Source organism: Platalea leucorodia (assembly GCF_965183815.1).
Source record: "Platalea leucorodia genome assembly, chromosome: 2".
Classification (NCBI taxonomy): domain Eukaryota; kingdom Metazoa; phylum Chordata; class Aves; order Pelecaniformes; family Threskiornithidae; genus Platalea; species Platalea leucorodia.
Window position 1 is genome coordinate 92,396,142 of NC_138824.1, and position 23,971 is coordinate 92,420,112.

General features: G+C 35.2%; 1 protein-coding gene across 1 annotated transcript in view; it reads right to left on the minus strand.

Annotated features, from left to right (window-relative positions):
* CFAP47 (cilia and flagella associated protein 47) overlaps window positions 1–23,971 on the minus strand; it is a gene marked incomplete at both ends in the record, with an annotated part of 347,065 nt that overhangs the window by 241,988 nt on the left and 81,106 nt on the right. The window contains 3 exons of the mRNA XM_082336357.1: window positions 1,416–1,532; window positions 1,836–1,933; window positions 20,760–20,955. Coding sequence (XP_082192483.1) covers window positions 1,416–1,532; window positions 1,836–1,933; window positions 20,760–20,955 — 411 coding nt within the window. The remainder of the gene's footprint in view (window positions 1–1,415; window positions 1,533–1,835; window positions 1,934–20,759; window positions 20,956–23,971) is intronic.

The window sequence follows — 23,971 nt, forward strand, 5'->3', positions numbered from 1 at the left end:
TTAGCCTGTCATAGCAAAGCCATTTATAACAGCATATCTGTACCAGGATGTGGGAGCAAGAAAGTAGCTGATACAACTGGAAATAGCAGGGTTAATTTTCCCCTGTAATCATAACACAATTGAATGGAAAGGGGAAAAAGAAGTTGTAATTGAGCTTCCTTTCATATCACTTTGTTCACACCACACCTCTAATGCTGATTCATAATACTATCAATTCCTTTGGAAAGTTTCCTAATACACCGACAAATACTATGTCTATTCTACCGTATCCTCTTCTGGCCAGCCCAACATGCTTCAGACCCACCCCAGCCCATCACAGTTCCTGACATTTGCTTTGCTCATCATGGAAGCTGCATCACTCTGCAAATTCTTAAGAGAAAGGTGTGACCTTAACCAGTTTTTACTAGTTTTGGTAAGGACTGGACTTTTAATGACTCATAAACAGGTAATATTTTGGTAACTAACACATGCAATGAGAACATAGAAGATAAGAGCATGAATCCCTGTGAGCATGTAACCTTGTAATACAACCTTGCCATGGCTATTAACAGGCCATAAGCTTTGTCCTGAATTTACAGGGCCTCAGCACTGGGGTTAGACAGGCCTTCTCTGTCTGAAGGCTTGTTGGCCAGCTTGTAGAGCTTTGCTGTACTTGGTTTAGCTGTGACAGCAACTTTATTAATTGATCAACAAAAAGAACAAAGAAATAATATCTAACAGGTATATAGAGTACCATATATAGAAAATTTGGAGCTGTAGGCCAATGAAGAAAAGACAGAAATGTAAAGCATGTTATTAAACATATAAAAATGATCTCAAGTGGATCCTAGATTGAAGAAGAAACTAACACCAACAACGTCATATTCCTCCCAAGAAAGGTCATCAGAAGCTGATGGCTTATAGTGTTACTCTCACCAGCAGTCCAAAGCTACTGACTTCTGTGTGCATCAAATCTGGGACAGAACCCTCACAGGCCTTCATGATTAGATAGATGCACATAAGTGTCACCAGACACTCATATTTTTTTTTACCACCCCTTTTTATGTTTAAGTGCATGATGTTTGTTCTTAAATATATTTTTTTCTAAATTGCCTTAGGATGTTAATAATAAATTCCACTCAGGTTTTCATTGAGTGATTTACAATGCTAGAATCTGAAGTAAATTAATCTTATGTTCAGCTAATTGTATATATGCGATTCTACAAAGCATGGAATTATGGAAATTGCTCGTAATTAAGTGTATTTATATGAAGCAGTATTTTGGTTTCTATCATACAGTAGCACATCATGAACCAAAACTGCATCACTCAAATCTCACCTTAATGTAATGTACAATATTACTATCATAAAAGTAAAAAAAAAAAAAAAAAAAAAAATTAGAAGTATGTAAGAACTGCTAGTATAAAATCATTTACCTTTATGCCTATAGCCAGACTGACAGCATGCATAGCATTCACAAGTATCAAACAGTTGTGCAGAAACTGTTCAGGAGTTCTTGGATTAGTATACATCCTTACAAAGTGAGTAGCAATCTAGAGGAGACAGAAATCAAACTCTTGATCTTGCAGTAAGTAACGTTACTATGTTTGTATTTTCACTCTTTCAGTAATCCATAAGATCTAATTTTTGAACTAAAATTCCATATTAAGAATATAACCAGAGAAAAGAAAAATTAATACTGAAATAATTACTCTAGACTTGCTAAATATTGGGTTGTTTTTTTTCTTTTTAAAAAACACATAAGCCAACTGTTCTAAAGGAAAATAAAGCCTGAATAAACCCACTTACATTAATAAACTGTATAAAACTTGCACAATATTAAGAAAACTCCTTACCAAATAAGGACAATAAGCTGCCAGCTGTGCTGCCAATACCAGACCATCTAGAAGATCTCGGTCAAAATTTACTATCCATCTCATTGGTGGTACTTCACCTGATTTAAAAACAGAGCAAGATGAATTAGACTCTTCTCCCCTGAGATACCTGATTTTAATCTAGGTAGATATGATGACTATTTGAAATGACTGAGTGGAGGAAAAAAACAGAAAAAGAAAACATCCATTCACATGTAGAATTTCCCAGGCATAATTCTCTTCCAGAGCCATTGCTGAAAACATGAAAAATCTCACCTAGAATGTTGTAACTATTATTCATACACGCTGGTACGGCATGTAAGAGTATTCATCACAATGGAAGGGAAAGCAGGTAAGCTAAACTTAACCTCACAGATTAGGAACCTAAACATGTAAATTGTTATGCCTATAAAAATGAACACATTCATAGGGCTACTGAAACTCACAAAAATATGCATGAATCCTTTAAAGTTGCAATGTTTAAGCACATAAGAAGGAAAAGGTTATTAATTTTCTTTAAGGTCATATTAAATTATTTGGCACAAATGCAATATAAATGAAAGCTAACAGCTCAATTCCTGCAGCATAGATCACTACTTCTACAATTGTATTGTAAATGCGTATGCCTCACAAGGTTAGATTTTTTTTTATATATATTTCTAATGTTTTTATTTAAAATAAAACTGATTATTAAGAAAGTAAATATAGTTTATTTATTAGAATTTCTTATTTGAAGCATTCCATATCTTAAACATTTAACACAGCATTTAAACAACAGACTTTTGTTCTTAAGCATCATAATAAACCATAGGAAGAATAGAGTCATTTGAAAACTCTTAACCTGAGATATTGTCTAAAAAAAGTTACTGACATACCAATAACCAAATGTCTTAAATCACTGTCTATACCCAATTACCGGTACTTTGTTCTCCAGATAACACACACTTTCTGAAGCATGAACACACAGAAGCTGATCCTTTTTTAAGGAGGGCAATCTGGTCACAAATATTCAAGCACCGAGTCATGCCTTCTCTGTTGTGTCTTCCAACTTCTATTGCAAAAATACCTATTGCTTAATTTTCTTTGTTTTTGTTACTGTCTCAAGTCAAGCTCCCAAATTTGGGGAATACTTTGGACTTCAGCCACTGGCAAGGTTTTCAGATAGACTGGGATCATGCTTTCTCATATAGGACAAATTATATAGCTTTTATTTCACTATACATCCAGAGAGTATATTGTTTACCAAGTTTGAAGCTAAGTTGAAAAAAACCCACTGATATCTTTCTTACAGAATCTGAGATGATCAAAAATCTCCTACATGTTATAAACACATAAACATCTTAACATTACAATATAAAGAAATGTTCTTTTCTTTCAAAAATGCTACCATTTAAAGATAAAAAAGTGTTTGTAACACTGAACTGTTATGATCGTAACATAACGATGTTCAGAACAGTCCACTATCTTCATTACCAAAAGAAGAATTTGGAGACACAAGTACTTGACATAGAAATAATTTAAAAGAACAGAAGCATAAAATGTTTCACCAGGTTACACATTTCAGACCTTTATTTCAAGTCTGTCCTTATTAAGAACTTCATTCTACAAGACCAAGAGCGTGAAAGTGGGGGCACAAATTGTGTATATTTTATATACAAAGGTCTCTACCTTTACAGAAAGACTACTATAAACTAAATGAAAGTTCAAGACAGAAAATGATAGATTCTCTATACATTTGGAATACCAGGGTCTCGTTTAGTGGTCAAGAATGCTTTATCTTTTGCTCTCACAAATTAGATGACACTATCCTATAGATGTAACACTTCAATCAGTGTTACTAAGGGGTTTAACCTTGAGACAGTATTTTGGGGTATGTTATATACCCTGTGGACAACAGCTGCCAAAACCACACTGACTAAGAAAGAAAGTAGTCTGTTGTATATTGAAAATTATTAAATTTCTTAAGGTAACCTTATTCACTCCTAAGTACCTTCAGACATCAGTCAGGTTGATGTAACCAAGCAAGTTATTGTCCAAAAGCCAGGTCACAAATCCAAAAACCATTTAAACTGGAAAAAAATATTCCTGATCTTAAACTGAAACAGTGGTAACCACTCCATGTAGTGTTGAAGACGCTATGAATCTTCAAAATGGTTTTCTTTTACTAGCACTTATTTTACTTGAGTTTATATGTCCTCAATTGCCTTTACCCACCTACTTTTGTTTCATATTAAGTGTGATTGCAAAATTGTAATTAGTGACAGGGAAAAAGTAGCTAGAGACACTGCTGCTAATGTTAGATTATAATTTATCAACATCAGCTCAAGTAACTTCAATTGGTCCCCCAAGAAGTACAGTTAAATCAAATCTGCAAATAAGCAGCTATTATCAGCTACACATATAAATTTCATTGTGGAACTCCTCACTTATACCAAATAGATTAGTTGTAAGCTTATAAAATTGTTCTATGGTGCTGTAAATATTATGCTTCAGACTAAATATTAGAGATAAACTGTTTAAGAACCAAGTAGAAGAAATAAAATAACCATGGGGCAAATCATTAAATAGGAAGTGCATTCAGATGGAATCCTACATTAATGCAAAGTAAATATATCAAATTATAATCTCAAAGAAAAATTAATTCCAGGAAAGGCTAATTTTTAAGTACTTGCTTGGATAAAACAACCCAGCTAACACACAAGAGAATTTTATCAAACTGTGACTTCGTATGTCATAGAAGAGTGAAATTCTTACAGAATTTTCTAAGATTGTTCATTAATATGCAGAAGTAAAATTTTCATGTGCATATGCTTTGCACCAGGTAGTGCTGGTTCATTATGATCCCGCTATGAAAGACACTCAAACTTCATAAAGTATCACTGCCAGTTCTTGGAGCTAATGCTATAGGGGAAAAGAGGTTGTTATAAATAACCTTATATCCCTTCAGACACTGGGAACCCCGAGCTGTGCACCATTGGAACTGACCTCCAGTCAGGATGCAGCACACTGTACAGATGCAGTCTGTGGGAGGGTTAGCTCTTATAGGATTTTGTTAAAATAAAACAATTCTGCTAATCCTTTCTACCATCAGATAAAAAGGATGTTCATGTGAGAACTTGGTGCTGTAGTTTTATTTAAAGACAAGGACACGCTGGTGGCATAATCACTGGTACCAAGTGGAAGCTGCCTACAGACTCCTCTGTTACAATTAGCTGGCTAAGTTTATCCTGTGGCCAAGAGATATGCATAGCACAGCACAGGCCTGTACCTACTCAAGTTAACTGTTATGTGGATCACTTAGCTCCTTTATGTACAATGATCTTCCAGTTAGGATCACTACAACATATTAATGGTTTGGTATATTTATACTATTTGGAGAGAAGCTCCCCAAAAGGATTTAATTAACAATTATCAAAAAAAAAAAAAAAAAAGTACCCTTTCAGAAAATATCAAAAACAAAAGTATTTTTCATTACCAAGTACTTTGTGAGGAAGTACTTGGTACAGCTTCAGGATTATCTTTTGCTGATTTTGAAAGGAAAAAAAAATACAGAGGAATCAAGTCTTCCATTAGTAATCCAAAACTGCATTTGAAGTACAGGTCAAAAAGAATTATTTAGAAGACAATTCTGTACAGGACTTCTTATGACATGACACATAAAGAATGTAGACAGTCAGAAGAAAACCATACTCTGTAGGGAAAGATCCTTCTTTGTGGCACGAGCACCAAATAAAGATCCTCGGAAGGATTTGGTGTGCTATCAAGAAAGATACTATACACCTAAAACAACCTTACAGCCTGCTACTTTTAGTAGCAGTCAGTTCAGACTTCTTTTTTTAATTTCATGCTCATGTACAATGATGTGGGAATAAAGATGCTGTTTGGTCTAACTTACTAAGCACTAGGGATTTAACGTTACTCCTACAAAATACTTTCAAGCAGGGTGTTAGAGATTATTTCTTTGACTGCTCCAATAAATACTCTGCTGCAGTGGAAAAAAGAATGTATCAAAAATTCAGTGGGAAAGTCATTAGAATTTTAATAGCTAATTACACTTAAAAAAATAAATCAACCTACAACAAACTCCTGCACCATATTCTAAGCAAAATCTGTCTTTCATGATTCTTTTGTTCATTTGTACAATACAGATGCCTCAGCATCTGAAAAACTTAAATGTTTGTCACTTCATCTCAACTACTTGAAGATCCTTCAGCATATTCATATAGCTCTAGTAAGAAAGAATAGGAGCAGATGCTGCACAAGCTTACCAACAAAGGCATTTAAATTCATCTGAGCTTAACTCTGTGACATTGATAATGATTCTAGTTTGCCACTTCTTCAGTGTGGTGATGTATAGGCTTGGTCCAAAATCCCTTATTTTTTTCCTATTCATGCTGTAAAGTGACTTCAAACATTTTTTCAAATGAAAGAAAGATCAGCAGATCAATGAGTTGGAAAGCCAATGGCTGCTGCTGCCCACACCTCTATCTGCAATGCTCTGCCTCATCACACTATTCAGTCTCTTCCCACCATTCTCTGTTTATACATCCAATTACACTGAAGAAGATAGCTTTCACAACAGTAAGATCTTGGATCTAAATAGGTGTAACTTTGGCCAACATCTTCCCCTTCTCTCCTCCACAAAACCTATTTGCCATATCAGAAGACAGATGGAAATCTTACTATAAATGAATCATTATATAAAAATATGTTATATCATATATTAATTATATTAATAATTACACTGTTCTTAAACAGTCTCTTTTCTTCTGGAAGGCCCTAAAGTGTTATTTTGTTCCATTTTCATTATAAAAAATAAGCTCTACTAGTTTAAATAAAAGAACTGGCTTAAAAAGAGAGACAAACTCTCTCCTCCCTTTTTACAGAAAACAGCAAGTTTCTTCTCGAACATTCCAAAAAAAAGTTATTTCAAATTGCTACCTAAAAAAAACTCCTTTGCTGAAGAAAGTTTTAATTCAATTTAGACTTCAAATTATGTTTCTTTTATTGTCATTGTTTCATTAAAATGAACAGAAAGAAAATGAAATTAATTTACATGTTATTCTAAATATTCATGAAATGTATGTTCAGTTAAAAAAAAATCAAAAAACAGTATTTAAAAGAGGATTAGAATGAAAATTTCATTTTCTGTAAGTTTTCAAATCAAAATTAAAACATTTATTTATAAATTTATAAAGAAAAAACCATTTCACTGTGTCAGAATTATTTTTTTTCCCTATTGTTTAACTGAAGCAACTTTTTTTTCAAGCAGAAAACTCAAAGTTTAAGGGTCCTTGATAATTCTGGAGGGCAAGGTACCAAAGACGAAGTCTGACTGGATATATAACATCTCCCTGTTACCTATGACAGGAACAGAACACAGTAAATATGAGCCTCAACATCTAAATTGGGACAATATTAATTTTAAGTAAATTCACACCTCCAATTTACAAATGTCTACAGTAGGAGATATTTTCATCCCAACTCCTTGGTAAATTGCTTGCAGTTATTTCAAAAATATTTAATGCAGTCACTGCAAAAACAAATGATTTAAAAACAGCAAAATACATTTTTAAAAGATTAGTTTCTTCCTAAAAAGTTAGTCTTTCTAATATAAATCCATCATGTTATTGATCATAGTTGGGACCTATAACATTCAATAATCTGTCTTTTTTTTTTTTATTAATAGTACTCAGACTCACTCTCAGAACACAATATTGGTATTTTTAATAAATTGCCATTTCCACATTTTTATTTTTAACTTTTTAAGATTAACTACTACTGCTTTCATTTTAAATTAGGTCCAATATTGAATTGTTCTTTTGGTTAGACATCTAGATTGATTTGCTCAGCCTGGTTATGGAAATTCATTAAACCAGATGCTTTGATCAAAAAGTAAACTTTATTGTTTATCTTATTTTAACTTTAAATCTTACTTTAAATGTACCATTAGCTACCTTTAGGCTTCTGGTGGGAATATAACTTGAGTGCACTTAAGCAATACCAGTCGTCCTAGTACCTAAGTACTTTCTTCTGTCTCCACTAATCCTTTCTTTCATGCTGGTAGAATTGTCTGTGTGTCAGCAAAGTGGGTATGGGAACAAAGCTGGCTTAAAAAGAAAGGGTAAAACTTTTCTATACTTTTTAATCTCCATCACACCAATCTGGTTTACCATGCAGCCATATAAATGGCTGTGCCTGTGAAAATGAAACATGGTAGCACTATTGTTTAAAAAACATTTATTGAACTATAGCTTTATAGCCTGTGTAAATCAGAACATGAAGAAGAAAACATGAAATGGAATATTTTCCCATTTTGACTAATTAAATACTTTTGTAAGTATTTTTTGTTGTTTTCCAGTTAATTCTTCTACTATCAATCAACCTACTTAACTCAAATGATTGTGAATAAATTAGTCAGAAAACATAATGTATTTTTCCTAATTACATCAAATCTAGCAGAAAATTTGCCAGCTAACCACTGTACCATAATTAAGTTTTTAAATATAATTACTCAGTTTTAGTAGAAATAAGCAATGGAAATCAGAAGTCTTACTCAGGATACCTCATTTTCCTCTAAGCATATAAATGTATTAAATTTCATTTGTATTGGTACTTCTTGCCAAAAAAAAAAAAAGATAGAAAATAAAAAATTACTAATGGATCTTTAAGATAAAGATTCTCAGCCAATGTCATGATGAAAACCTGACTGATGAGTATTGTAGGTCAAAAATAGCTTAAAATGTGAATGCTAACAGGTAGCAGATAACTCTGTGTGGTTGGGGGGGGAAAGGGAGAGGAAATTGACCAAAGTTGAACTTCTGAATTCTGAGACGGAATCCTGCTACTTGCCAGCTGCATCCCATAGGGGCTGGTTGCAAATTTTGATAACACCTAGACTCAAGTGGCATGTTCTGAATCCTCCCATTAATGAAGAGACATGAGACAGAAGCACCACTTAGGTTGATCATGAGTTACGCTTCTGCACATAGACTGTTTAGACTGGGAAAACTGGGGACTTGGGGTTATGGAAAGAAGAAGAGGCCAAAAAGGATTCCTGAAAAGAAGCAACGGTCTTGAAGAGACAACAGGGGACTGGAAAGAAGGCGATGAACTTCCTAACTGGAGGAACAATCCTGGAAGTGATAGGAGATCCTGAAGATCAGAGAGATGCATAGAGACAAATGCCAGCGGATGCCCAGGGACTTTGGAGAGTGACACCTGAGACTGGTAACTACGATCAGCGGCACAGCATGAATTGACATGACTTTTGCCTGACCTTCTCAGACCAGTAGCAACCTCCATTCCAGGGAGGGAATTTGAGACCTTATGAACATAGCGCTGTGTGGAGCAACTAAGTATGTGAAATTACCAAATAGGATAAGAGCTCTGACCTTACTGGTTCTTCTGATCCATCACAGGCTGTCATTTACTCTGTCTCACCCATGACAATAGGTGAAAATACTTCATAAAAGAAAATAATCAAGCAGGATTAACTTGGAGTGGATGTGCAGTCGCTCTTAGGTAGTGTACTCAGACATTTGCTATGGTTATGGAAAGCTAAAATATACTGCAAGAGGCTTCTATAAGTGATCCAAATGAGAGTAGCTTTGTTTCAGTTGTTGATCCCACTCAACACTGAAGGAAGAAAGATTCATACTCAGTTCAGTGATTTGGGACTAAAGTGATTCCTGCATTTATTTATTTTTAATAGGCAATTTTATTTTTAACTTGTAATGGCATCGTGGCATGCATGCAGTAACCAAGCATAACAGCATTGCCCTCATCTTTCTTGCAACAGGTTAAACCAACTCTTGAAGACACTGCTTTCTTTTTTCATGAAGCATTTCTAGATAGAAGAAGCAAAGTTTTGCCATACCACTCTAATTATTCATTTCCATATTTTTTTATTTTATAAGTCCAGATCCATTGAGTTTTTTAAAATTTTATGGCCTTTAAAAAGTCCCTGAAACACATTTTACGTTAATTACTTAATACAAAGCCTCACTTCTAATTCATCCTGATCTAATCCTGATCTAATTCATTCCTAATCAAGGAAATATCCATAACAATTTTACACAAAAATGACTAACAACCTATTTGTTGGCAGAATAGCAAGCAAGAGTCACCATAAACCCCTCTAGGTCAAATTTTGTCTATTTGACAGGTAGAAGATACTGTGGACAAAGGAGAAATAGCAGCCATTTTAACTTCAGTAAGATTTTGGTCACATTCTCTCTCATAAGAAAGCAAGGAAAAGGTAGTCTAGGAAAAAAGGTACTGTTAGGTGGAGCACAACACTCACTGCAAAACAGTAAGCCTAACTATCAGCAGTCCACGAATCAAACTGCAAAGTCCTAGATTGTATACTATTCAATATTTTCATTTACAACTTGGAAAATAGCATAAAACTACCTTAATGCAATCTGGAGATAATATCAAGCAGGTTAAAGAATTGATTCTGGGAAGAAGAATGGGTTGCAAGTACTCGTGAGGCAAGGACTATAATTTAAGCTCTTGAACAATTGGAGTAATGATTGAAACAAATGCGATGAAATCCAATAATGATGCATGCAGTGTACTACACTTAATTAAGAATAATTCATTACACAAGTACTACATGAAAAATTGGATAGACAAATTCTGCAGAAAAGAATCTGGAGATAACAGCAAATCTCATACTTTTGCAGAAAAAACAAATACTTTGCTAGGATGCATAAATAGGAGAGTTGTATCTTAAGCAGTTAGACTGATCCTTTCACTTCTATTCAGTTCTCGTAAAGTCTCAGCTGGTATAAAACACAGTAACTGGCACCAAACTTCAAGACAGACATGGATCAACTAAGAGAGTTTACCAGAAAACAACCAAGCCAAGTACACAGAAAGACTGAGAGAATGGAATTGTTTAGCCAAGAGGGGGGAGAGGGAGTAACTGAAGCAGAACATAACAATTTGCAAATATGTATAAAGTTACTAAAAAAGCAAAGATGATCTACTGCACACCACATTTTAGAAGAGAAAAGATGGACTTAAACTCTAGCAGGGGAAATTTGGGGTTATGTTAGACAATAGGAAAATCTTTTAAATGGAAATAAGTAGGAAATACTGGCAGCTATTTCCTAAAGTGGACCATGGAATCTCCTTTTTCAGAGATTTTAAGAGTCTAGGCAAATACCTGTCCAGTACACTACAGGTATAGTCAGTTTAGTCTTTGCACACGAGAATGAAACAGATTATTTTTGCTCTCTTTCTCTCTTTCCTACTTTCTGTGCTTTACTGTGGGTTTTTTTTCAAGTTTCACTTTTATTAACTGATCCATCAGTATGCTTTACTTCACTGACTTACTAAAACTGGTTTATACCTTTGTGTTGCAAAACACCAGAAATATACAATTTACTTTCCAATATCCCCTTTTATTTCAGTTCCTCCAATGTTTTGAAGTGACCCTTTATGCCTCCCATAACACACTATTGTATCCCACACCAGCTGTAGAAAAAGATCTATTTTAAGAGAAACATTTTAAAGAGAAATATTCACAAAAAATATTTGTCTTTTCTTTTTTTGGTAACAAAGTATTTCTTTGAAGATAGATGGTAGTGTTTTTATTCAAAGAAACACCCCAGAAAAATGGCTAATTGGATCAAGAGTTCCCAGCAATCTCTGAAGCCATTGTTCTCAATGGTTATAAAATCAAACATTTCACTGTTTCAAAATAGCTAACACATCCCACTGCTAACAGTGAAAATGAAATCTTTAAAGCTGTTGGCCCCTCTTCTGAAAACCAGGAAGAAATGATATCCAATCTTATTCTAAATAGATACACAAAGGTACTTTTTGATGTCAATCCCACACACAAAAAAAAAAAAAAAAAAAAAAAAACACAAAAAACCCAAAACAAAACAAAAAAAAACCCAAACAAACAAACAAAAATACTCCACCACCCACCACAGTACAAAGTGGTTGGCAAGCCAAAATCATCATCATCTTTCTGGTAGAAGAACACAGTTTAGCTCTCCCCAAAAACCTGTACATTTAAACAACTCTTCCACCACACGCACCATATTACTTTCATTCTAGAAAAAATGACCATGAAAAATCACCATTAATCTAAAAAGAAAAATTCCAATAGAAAAGGAAAAAAAGTTGTAACATAGAAGTATGATGTATTGGTATTATCTGGATAAGACCATCTGGAAAGAACAAAATGGTCTTACATCAAGCGTTAAAACTCTTAAAGGATCACATTTGGTTTAATCTACTAAGTTTAAGACTTGTTTTATATTAAAAAATAAGAATAGCAATAAATCTTCAAAGAAAGCACTGTATTTCTTGTGAAGTTGTTCTGCTGTTTTCAGAAGCAATAAAAAAAGTTAAATTCTTGCTATCAGCTGCAAAATCAACTGATATATGTCTAAGGAGGCACAACAGATATCTTCACGAATGATAAATCTTCTGTTATATAGCCACAAGCAATTTTTTCAAAGTCTGAGTTACTGAAAAACAGAGGAAAAAGTATATAAGGTTAGGCTAATATGCTATAAGACTTTCCAAATAAACCTAATACGTTCATATAAAAATCTTGAAACCGATGACCTTTAATGATCAAAGGTATGAAATGGTGCTTTATAAGAAATTAATAAAGTAGACTATGGAACTACAAAGGAAAAGTAACAATTGAGTGGTGATATGAGAACAGTCTATATAAGTAGGCAGGGCATTGAGAATGGGAACCAGACATTATTGTTAAATAACTCAGTGGAATACACAAATTTGTCAGTAAAGGAAGTATCAAATTACAGTATTAAGCAGTAAGCTCAAAACAGAATATTTTACATACAGTATAGTTTTTAAACCTACCAGAATGGTGCGATGCTAGAAGTTTGCACAGGTCCAAAATATAATTAAACAAATCCACAGAATAAAAATCTAGTACAACCTTATAGAAGTACCACCTTCATCTCAAGTAGTCTTGAATTTCAAATCAAGAAGTCTCAGAGTATGCATAAAGTACTGCTATATCTTTGCACTGTTACTCATCTCTAAGCAACTACTATTGGAGGTAGAATACTGAGCTAGATGGACCTTTAAACTATCATAGTATGTCCTTTTTAATGTAAATTACTGCAGTAATAATGGTTTATAATGTTATATAACAACTTCCTATTCTGGGATCTGAAAATCTCTGGAGGTGAAACTAATCTATAGCTATAATAACACCTATAGTCCTGTTTCAGTAACTTAAATCTGGTACTCAATAATACAAACACTTACAGAAGAAATATGTAGCAATAACCTTTTTTGTAAGCGCTGATATTAGAACCAGGACAAGGTTTAAAATGAAGTATACAATGGTACTAAAGTATACAATACAGAGCATATGAAAGATGGGAGGAAATATGCCTTTGAATATTTTTTGAAAAAGGTTATTATGTTTTTCCTAAAATGTATTTACGATTAACAGAAAGATAATATATCTACCTTCAGCACATACAGCATGTGAGGCTACGTTTATTTTAACATGGAAAACAAGTCTTTTATTAGAGACTCATAGGCAAATTGCAGTTCCTACTTCAGGCATGATGATATAACCCTTGCTCATTGAAACTGATAATTATTCTTATAAGAACTCCTGAAATATCAGGGACAGATCGATTTAATACCACTTACAATTTATAATAATTCTAAGCAGAAAAGTTCAAGAAGTACCGCATGGGGCAATGACAGAAAAACAAATGCACTGGGGACATGTCTCATTTATTCCCATCTGTTGCAGGCGGCTTTTACCCTGAGGCATGAACATTTACCTTTCTGCACCTAATAAAATCTCCCAATTTTCTCACTATCTCTGCAGTTCTGTTTTATTTTTGCTGATTCTTATATCAAATAATATCTTAAATTGACAAATTCCTTAGGCTTTTATGCATCACATAAGAATAGTGCTACCTTATATCAGTCTCCATTTTGTTGCTTTTCAACAGAAAGTTTCCATTTGTAAAGAGAACTAGTTTTAAAATCACTGAACAGTACTAAAAGCCTCTAGATTAAAATGTCACCTTCAACACTATTTTTTTTTATCATGGCATTTCATGTATAGATCACTTTGATTTAAAATGCAATAAATCACAGCAATTCATTACAGCATACCTGGCTTCTATACTGGCTTCAGAATGAATACTACAATCCCCACATCATCTTATTTAGTCAAAAAAAAAAAAAAAAAATTAAATACTATTCTCAATGAAATTAACTCTTTGGTACTTACAATGAATTAACAGAACTTTTTTCAATCTTCATAGTCTGAAATATGTTTTCTCCTCACAAAATATCTGAAGTTGTATTACTAAATCCACAGCTATACCATACTCAATCTACGTATTTGGTATGCACTACATAAGTAGCATTAATTCCACAAATAATCAGAAAGATAATTTATTCCAACTAACACAGAAACACTGCAAAGCGCCTTGTTTAGCTGAAAGTAGAATAGCTGTTTAGGCATCTCAATGTGTATTACAAGTAAGGAAACAAAATTTCTTCCTAAATATTTACCCGATTATTCCTATTTAGGTCATTTAGGTTTTTGAGGGTCAGCGTATACATATGTACACATATACATTTTTATATGTAAGCATACATGTCTACACACATGTATATATGTATTCACATATGTATACACACAAATATATACACAAATATATGCAGCCCTAAGAGTTGGGGCTTTTTTTTTTTTTTTTGAAAGATCTTTTTAACAGTTTTCCAAATATGAACTCTTTGAATCTTTTCAATATAGGGCTCCAAGGACTATCCTTCTTCATACTTTTATTTCCCTGAAGCTGCGTAATGCCAGCCGGTATAAAACAATAAAACTGTACAAAACAAATATTTTTATGCTACTCCAAAGTCTAAAAAGGTAAATTAAACATGGAGTTTTGCTTATTTCTCAGCTGCATATGAACTTAACACTCAGGAAAATAATTCTTTTTCTCTTTTCTATCAAATAAAACCCTGATGCGATCTGTGGGTTTTTCAGCTATAGGGAATGAGATATGATGCAATTCTTAAACGTGAAGTATTCAGGTTGACTAAGAAAGGCGAGCAGAACAGAAAAGCCTACTTATTGGACTTCATATATTAATTTCATTCTTATGTTCTGCTGTGCAAATCATGAAATATAACACAGAAAAATGGTTTAAAACTTTGCTAATTTATATTTCATGAAATAATTTCCAGGACTTATCACTCAAGAACAAGGTTCTCTCATAATATTTTGTTGGAAGGCAGACTTACAATACTCATGGTGGCAGTTCATTAGATAGTCACTTCCCCGCCTTTAATTCAGCTTCTTATCAAGTGTGCAAAAAGCAAGATTCATTCTTTGGGAAAAGCCTGTTTTGCAGCAATTTTAACTGAAAGAAATCTTATATGAAATTACATAAGATTCTTTCCTTCTACCCTTCAAAGATAAAAAAAAAATCCTTCTGCTTTTGTTTCTCAATTGTCTCTAAGAACTATCAAATTGAGATGCGAGAATTAATGGACGCCATAAATACCCTTCCTAAAAACTGGGGAGAGGAGAGAGAGGAGAGAGAGAGGAGAGAGAGAGGAGAGAGAGAGGAGAGAGAGAGGAGAGAGAGAGGAGAGAGAGAGGAGAGAGAGAGGAGAGAGAGAGAGAGAGAGAGAGAGGAGAGAGAGAGGAGAGAGAGAGGAGAGAGAGAGGAGAGAGAGAGGAGAGAGAGAGGAGAGAGAGAGGAGAGAGAGGGGAGAAAAAGAAAAATTCATTAAAACAAGGGAAAGAAAAAAGTGTGCTTTTTAATTACTATCTTAGAAACAACCTTAAGAAAACGTTCTGGAGAATCTGTTTTAAAACAAACAAGAATTCTACTTAATTCTTATACAGTTTTGTGAAGACATGTCATCTCAGACTAAAATCTCTCCTTCCTCAACCTTTTTACTGCAGATGCCATGCTAAATTGATATAAAAAAAAACAACCTCACTTACAGTGACATGAAATGAATAAAATGCATCAAAACCAAAAACTTTCCTATTTGAGAGTAAGAATCTTGAGAAATGCTACTATGCCTAACGTTGTCAGACAAACCTACACTGGCACTGGATTAGCACTTCTCTTTCCTCTTAAGCAGAATTTCCACTCTAAGCAAATTTTCCAGTTAAATGAAAATGTGTCTACTCTGGAGACAGCTCTTACATCTCAGACTTAGGCTGATTGTTCGATATTGTTCCATTTACTGGCTGTCATATTCTCTAATAATTTTATATTAAATGTAGAATTATCTACTCTCTTCAAGATCTTCCTGAGATACATTCAAGAAAATCCCTTATTTCCCAAAACATAATTTATCTTTTTCACCATGGCAAGAATCATAATTAATAAGGAAGACATACAGCTTCTCAGGTGGCAATTTAATTCACTAATTTGCAAAATTTTCTTCTGTTTAGGAAGTACAGGTTTTGAATTACGGCATTCCAATATGCTAGCAAACTTTTTAAGGGTTTTTTCCAGACTCTTGTTTTTTCATACTATTAGTAGTTAGACTTTCAGAGAGAAATGTTGAAAGTAAATGTGAAGATAAGGAATGGTAGAAGGTAAACTGAAAAATTAAAAACACCTAAAAAAAAAAAAAAAAAAAAAAAAAAAAAAAAATTTTACTTATGCCTTAAGTGGGCACTGAATCTTATATTTCATGTATAATTAAGGTCTCAGCTAAATAGGCAAAGTTGCATTTTGCAGTTTTACAGCATTTGGTCTCAAGTTTCAATGTTGCTTTCCATTTTATGGTCAATAAGGCATATTACAAGCCTTCCCTCCCAAAACATATGCCAAGCTGCTTTTAAAACATATTTATTTTTTAGTAGCAGTAAGGGCAGAAGATGTGGAGATAGTAAACTCTTTGCTAATGTTCTCTCTAAGCTATTGAGATCTTAATTCTTGCAAGAGAAGAGTTCTGATGAATGACATAGTTATCGTCAACAAGGAAGTAATAAAGATGTATATTTAAAACCTTTCTATGCTGCAGCAGCTTAGGCTTGGCTTACTATCACATTTCACTTTAAGTACCTTAGGTATCAAAGGAAAGACTGAGAAATGTGGCCTGGATAGATCTTCATTTATTTAGTAGGAATGGATCACCCAACAGACTAGTTTGAGCTGAAAGCAGCTCCATGGTCAAGACATTGCTCGTCAGGGCTAATTCTTTATTCAAAGCAGAGTGTTTGGACGATAATATGCAAGAGCATAAATGTTAAGCAAAAAGTGGTAATTGCTCTCTGATCCGCACTGTAGCAAGAATAAAAGAACTAATCCTTCTCTTAAAATTAGTGATATTAAGCCAATAGTAGCAACAAAAACTCTTACAAAAATGAGGATATTTGGGACTTTCATTTGGGTTGTATGAACATTTACTATACTTCAACTGACGTTTTTCCTTAGGACTCTTTTAGCTGTTCCCCTGGAAAAGCCTGTTTAAATGCTTAAGTCTAACAGGATTAAAAATGTCACAATATCTAAGTATAAATTTGATGATTAACCTTAACATCATAGAATTTAAAGGACCAACAGTATATTAAAATATTAAATCTGCTGAGATATATAAAAGTTCTTATCCAGTGTATGATCTTAAAAACCAAATTCAGTCTGATGACCCCTGAGGTACATTACTGGTGACCAGCCTCCTGCTGGACTTTGTGCCCCTAACCTGTTTTTTTGGTTTGGTTTGTTTTTTTTTTTTGACCCTTTGAGCCTGGCAGTTCAGTCTAATTTCAGTCCACCTCACTGTCCTCTTATCTAGCCTGTACTTCATCAGTTTGTTTATGAGGATGTTACGGGAAGCTGTTGAAAGCCTTGCCAAAATTGAGATAAACAACATCCACTGCTTTCCCCCTGTCCACCGAGCTAGTCATGTTATTGTGGAAGGCAATCGGGTTGGTCAAGCATGATTTTCCCTTTGTAAATTCATGCTGACTACTCGCAAACAATTTCTTGCCCTTCATATGTTTGGAAATGGTTTCCAAGATTATTTACTCCATCACCATCCCAAGAAACAAGATGAGGCTGCTTAGCCTGTAGCTCCCTGGATCCTCCTTCTTCCAGATAGGAATGACATTTGCTTTATTCTAAATTTCTTCCAAACTCCCTGCTGATTGTCCTGACCTTTCCAAGATTACCAAGTGTGGCCTCACAATGACATTGGCCAGCTCCCTCAGGACTTGTTGGTGCATCCCATTGGGTCCCATGGACTTGTGTTTGTCCAATTTGTTAAGTGCTTCCTAATCTGATCCTCCTCCACTAAGACTAAGTCTTCCTTGCTCCAGGCTTTCCCCCTCATCTCAAGGGCCTGTGATTGCTCAGTGCCAGTCTTACCAGTAAAGACGAAGGTAAAGGCATTGAGTACCTCTGTCTTTTCTGTGTCCTTTGTCATTAGATCTTCGCCCCATTTAGCAGAAAGAACAGCACAGTAGCAGACACTAATCCATCTTGAGGCAGTAAAAGCAAAAAAGTAAGAGGAAAGGGAAGGCTAGAACAGAGGATTCAGAGAGATACTGAGGCAGGTCATCTGTGGAACAAAACAGTATAAGATCACAGAGTTAAGAAGTTTTATAATGCAGAGGTACAAGATTAAGACTATGAATTTCATAATTTGTCAAAATTTTCTCTTTTTTTTAATTATTGTAACTTTAGCAATGCTCATTTATGTAGATTAGTGGGAGAAATGGAAATAGAAGCAAAAGAAAAGGGCATGCTCATGTGCATACACCAAGCTATTTCTGTTGTCCTCTAGCAAACAGAATATAGAACTCATGAATGAAAAAAGCTATATACAAGTCAATACAGCAAGGCAGTATCTGTAACTTCCCACACACAGAAAGCATATATAATCTCTGCCTTCTCATACCAATCTTGCACTTCTCTGAAAGCAGAAAAGTATAATTAAGTGAAATTGTAAGAGAGAACTGTAATGCAGATCAATGTCCCCTGGCAGTAACTACAAAATTCAGCTTCACCTGTGACCCAGAGCCAAATCTGCAACCAGGTCTGTGCAAATGAATATATTAACCTACTGAGTTATTAGCAATATTTAATAGAAGTTATTTTCTGAGAACCCCAATATTGTAATTAAACTGTTCTTTTTGGGTGCCAATTTGGGAGCCTTTAGAACTAAATAATTGTAAAAAACCTACTTTACAATTGCTCATAACTATATGACAACTCATTAAAAAAACAAACTCATTCTAATATTCTAATTTATTACCTACTCTTAGGCAACCAGAACAACACTTTCAATAACTGGTTCCTTAAAATGCATCATCAGTAGATATTCCACTTGGACTGAGACATTTGGGGGTTTTGCCCGGTAGTGTCCACTAGATCTGCGCTTTATGGTTCAGATTCACTCCACTCATCTTTAGACGTTATAACTCAAGTAAAAGTTTGATGTTAAATAAGATGCATTTTGACATTCATATTCTCCCCACCAAGTTCCCACAGGCCAGAACAAGGCTAGCCATACCTCAACATCTAGGTATTACTAAAATCTACAAAAAAGAGAATGGACAGTGCGGTGGAGGAATATATACATGCAGCATTTATGGTGAGCCACAACACTGGCCAGGTAGGTAGCCATTCTCTCTGCAAGTTGTCATCTATACACATGGGACTCAACATCCAGCAGAGCAGAGTGCTTGTGACTGCAAGACAGCTCCACTAAAGCAGGCACTAGCCACAGGTAATAAAAAAAAATAATACATTGCAAATAGACCTACTTACAGTAGGGCATGTTACTTTAGCTAGGGAAGCTTCCTGAGTTAATCATAAGATCAGACTCAAACTATGAGTTGACAGCTAGAAATCTATTTCTATTGGGTGCAGGGGGTATAGACTGACCATTCAATCTTATCAGCAGAATTATTCAACATATTTGAGAATATCTAGTATAATTTGCTTCTAAACAGATAAAATGAGAAAAGCATTGGGATATTCAAAGCATATTTGGGTGTATTCTCTACATTGCATAAGACCTATAAAAGATGATATGCAAATAGATTATTCATAATTCAGACAGGTCAGAAATCACTTAAGGCAAAAATGACACTAGACAATCTTTTCCATATGTGGCTTATGAGTCATTCTTCTGGAGCTCTTCCCTGACCATCAGACTGCCCTTTCTTGGTGTTAACTACCCATCCAAAATTAATGCTGAAAGAGACAATTAAGTTAGGGTCAAGAAGCAAAAGTGAGAAATCGTACAAGGAAACGGAAATAACAATTACTACTGGTTGAACAGTTTATCAGATTTGAGTACCAGAACTGCCTAGGTCAGTCTTAAATAGAACAGGTCATTTTGTCTAACCTTACTCAAGTGATCATGAGGTGTCAAACTGACCTTGCAAGTAGGGCAAGATTTATAATCTGGAATCTTTACATCCGTTACCTTCCTAAATGGCATTAGAGTAAAGGCAATACAAAAGTTATTCTAAAAATTATGAAAAGCTAGCTCTCAAAGACATCACTATAAGCACAAATACTAACAACTGCATGTGACTATAGACAGGAAAATGAAGAGAAAGTGATTACTGTTAGCACTTCCTTCACGAGATCATTAAGGGAAAGAAGAAAGTGAGAAGGTTCATCACACTTCACCCTTTATGTCTAGTTAGAAACTATAAGAACACGCAGAACACACAAGATATTTCATGCACAGTGCTAGTCAAAAGATGCTGATCTTGGAACACAGAAACACAAGGAAAGGAAATACGTATGGATAGGCAATAACTTCTCCCCCAGAAAATACTTTCAGTGGCAAGTTGTCACAATATCTCTATGAATAACAATTTTAAAAGTCTACAAAAGGAGTATTAGAAGGAAGAGTATAGCAAAAGAATTATTTCACCTTTTTGACAGTCTTTCCACACCGTTTTTCGATTCTTCTCATAATGTTTATTCAACCAGGTGAGGATGGTTCGTTCATATGGAGAGTATATATTACTGGATAAAGGTTCTGATTTTATTCTTGGCATGCTCTGCACACTTTCCAAGCTGAACAGATCAGTGATATTACGTGAAGAAACACGTGGAAGAACAAATACCTGAAATTAGAGAAAGTGTTTTTAAGCATGAACTGTAAAAAGAACAATTTCAAGTTGGATGATAAAAACAAACACTTCAAACTTAAAAGGTTTTCTAATTTAGAAAAGGTTTAAGAGATTACACATTAGCATAAATGTATAACACACAAGAGAACAGATTTGCTGAGGTTTTAGGGAATTCCTTTGCTTCCTTAAACAAAATGCAAACTGAAGGATCTAAATGGTCTTGGGAGTCTGGAGAGGTCCCAGTCGACCAGAAGCTGGTGAATGTTGTCCCAATTTTCAAGAAGGGTAAGGAAGACCCTGGTAATTACAGGCCTGTCAATCTCACTTCAGTGTCTCGTAAAATTATGGAGAAGGTTATTCTGGGAGTTATCGAAAAACACTTGAGAGACAATGCAGTCATAGGTCATAGCCAGCACGGGTTCACAAGGGGGAAGTCCTGCTTAACCAACGTAATTTCCATTTATGACAAGGTCACCCATCTAGTTGACCAAGGAAAGCCAGTAGATGTGGTGGTTTTGGATTTTAGCAAAGCTTTTGATACTGTCTCTCACAGTATTCTTTTGGACAAAATGTCCAGCATACAGCTAGACAAGTCCATAATACAATGGATGCATGAACGATTGGCTGATGGGTCGGGCTCAAAGAGTTATAGTAAACAGGGTTACATCAGGCTGGCAGCCAGTCACCACTGGGGTTCCCCTGGGCTCTTCAAAGATTGTATAAATCATCTAGACACAGGAATCAAATGTACATTAAGTTTGCCAATGATGCTAAATTAGGAGGCGCTGTGGACACTCTCAAGGGTAGAGAGGCCTTAGCAAAAGATCTCGATAGAGTAGAGAGCTGGGCAATCACCCACTGTATGAAATTTAACAAGAGCAAGTGCCAGATTCTGCACCTGGGACAGGGTAATCCTACTTATACATACAAACTGGGGGACGAGAGGCTGGAGAGCAGCCCCACAGAAAGAGATCTGGGGGTTTAGGTTGATGGCAAGTTGAACGTGAGTCAACAGTATGCCCTGGCAGTCAAAAGGGCCAACCATGTCCTGGGGTGCATCAAGCACAGCACAGCTATCCGGTCGAGGGCGGTGATTGTCCCACTCTACACTGCACTGGTGCAGCCCCACCTTCAGCACTCTCTGCAGTTTTGGGTACCTCAATAGCAGAACATCAAATTAGTAGAGTGTGTCCAGCAGAGGGTGACCAAGATGGTGAAAGGCGAGACTTAGGAGGAGTGGCTGAGGTCACGGTTTGTTCAGCTTGGAGAAGAGAAGGCTGAGGGGTGACCTCATCACAGTCTACCACTTTCTCAAGGGCGGGCAGCAGAGGAGGAGATGCTGATCTCCTCTCTCTGGTCACCAGTGATAGGACACGAGGAAATGGAATTAAGCTGCATCAGGGGAAGTTCAGATTGGACATTAGGAAAGGGTTCTTCACTGAGAGGGTGGTCGGTGACTGGAACAGGCTCCCCAGGGAAGTGGCCATGGCACCAATCCTGTCAGAGCTCAAGGAGCATCTGGATGACACTTGTAGTCATATGGTTTAGCTTTAGGTAGTCCTGCGAGGAGCAGGGAGTTGGATTTGATGATCCTTATGGGTCCCTCCCAATTTGAGTTATTCTGTGATTCTAAATATTTTTTGTTTCCAACTTTTTTCCAAATTTTGATGAACTGGATGAAATCACTGGACCCATCTAGATTCCAAGAATTACTGTGTAAATTCTAGCCAGAGCACTAATTACTGAACTACTATACTGATCTCCAGTGCAATCCGTATGCAGTCTTGAAATAGTATCTTTCATGACCCACTTGCTCATTGAGGTCCCAAGTTACACTGACTGTTTCTCCTGAAAAAATAAACTTTATAATGCCTACAATAAAATTCTTGGTACTCAGAGGTCCTTGATTAAGTCTTGCATGAATGTTACATTTAAAAATATATATAAACATATGTATATAAAATATATAAGAAATATAAAGACATTAAAAGTAAAAATCCTACACAATACCTTCGATTCCCACCCCCCCACACCCCCCCCAACTAAAGTGACAACATAATAAAAAGGAATTTGAAGGAGGACTACAGGACAACATAAGAAAAGGGACACAAAAAATGTAGCCAGGAAAACATGGTTTTCCCCACCATCTAAGACATGTTCTCTCAGTAGTAGCCCACACCTACATTAGTGTAAATTCATAATGATGCTTGGCTCTCAGATATTGGAAAGGCTAGAAAGTTAATTTTAAAAGATTGCACAATACAAAAAATAAATACTACAGAAATTATCAAATTAAAAATTCATTTTTTATATTTGGTTTTCAGACGTCTTTAAACTGTTACTGTAAGAAGTACTAAAAATTTTCTTAAGTGGCAAAATGCAATTATTAATAATTTGATCAAAACTGAAGTTAACTTCTCTTTTACCTAGACATCAATAATATCTTGTCAAAACAAAAAACATAACTTCTAATAGCTGACACTTTTTGATAGTACACATGTGAATGTTTAAAGTATATTTCCCAATATACTTTTGGTGGGTTGACCTTGGCTGGCGCTACCACCATTACTGATTGGCTCAGCCTTGGCCAGCGGTGGGTCCATCTTGGATCCAGCTGGCATTGGTTCTGTCGGACAGGGAGGCAGCTTCTGGCACCTTCTCACAGAAGCCACCTCTGTAGCCCCTTGCTACCAAAACCTTGCCACGTAAACCCAATACAATATCTGATTGAATAAAGCCATTTCAAGTTACCTATTTTTCAGCGTTTCATCTCATCAGGAAAAAAAAAAAAAAAATCAAAACCAAAACAAAATAACACACATGCATACTATTAATTTTGGGGGTTTTCTGCTCTGTGCTAGTCTGTCATGTAGCTATGAATAATTCAACAAATTGAAAAAAATAGCAGAGTGACTTGCTTTCTGATCACTATGATTGCATTTTTCCACATCCATGTTCCCATGAGTCCTAGGGGCATCTGTCTCAGCCCATGTGTACATACTGTTTGTTG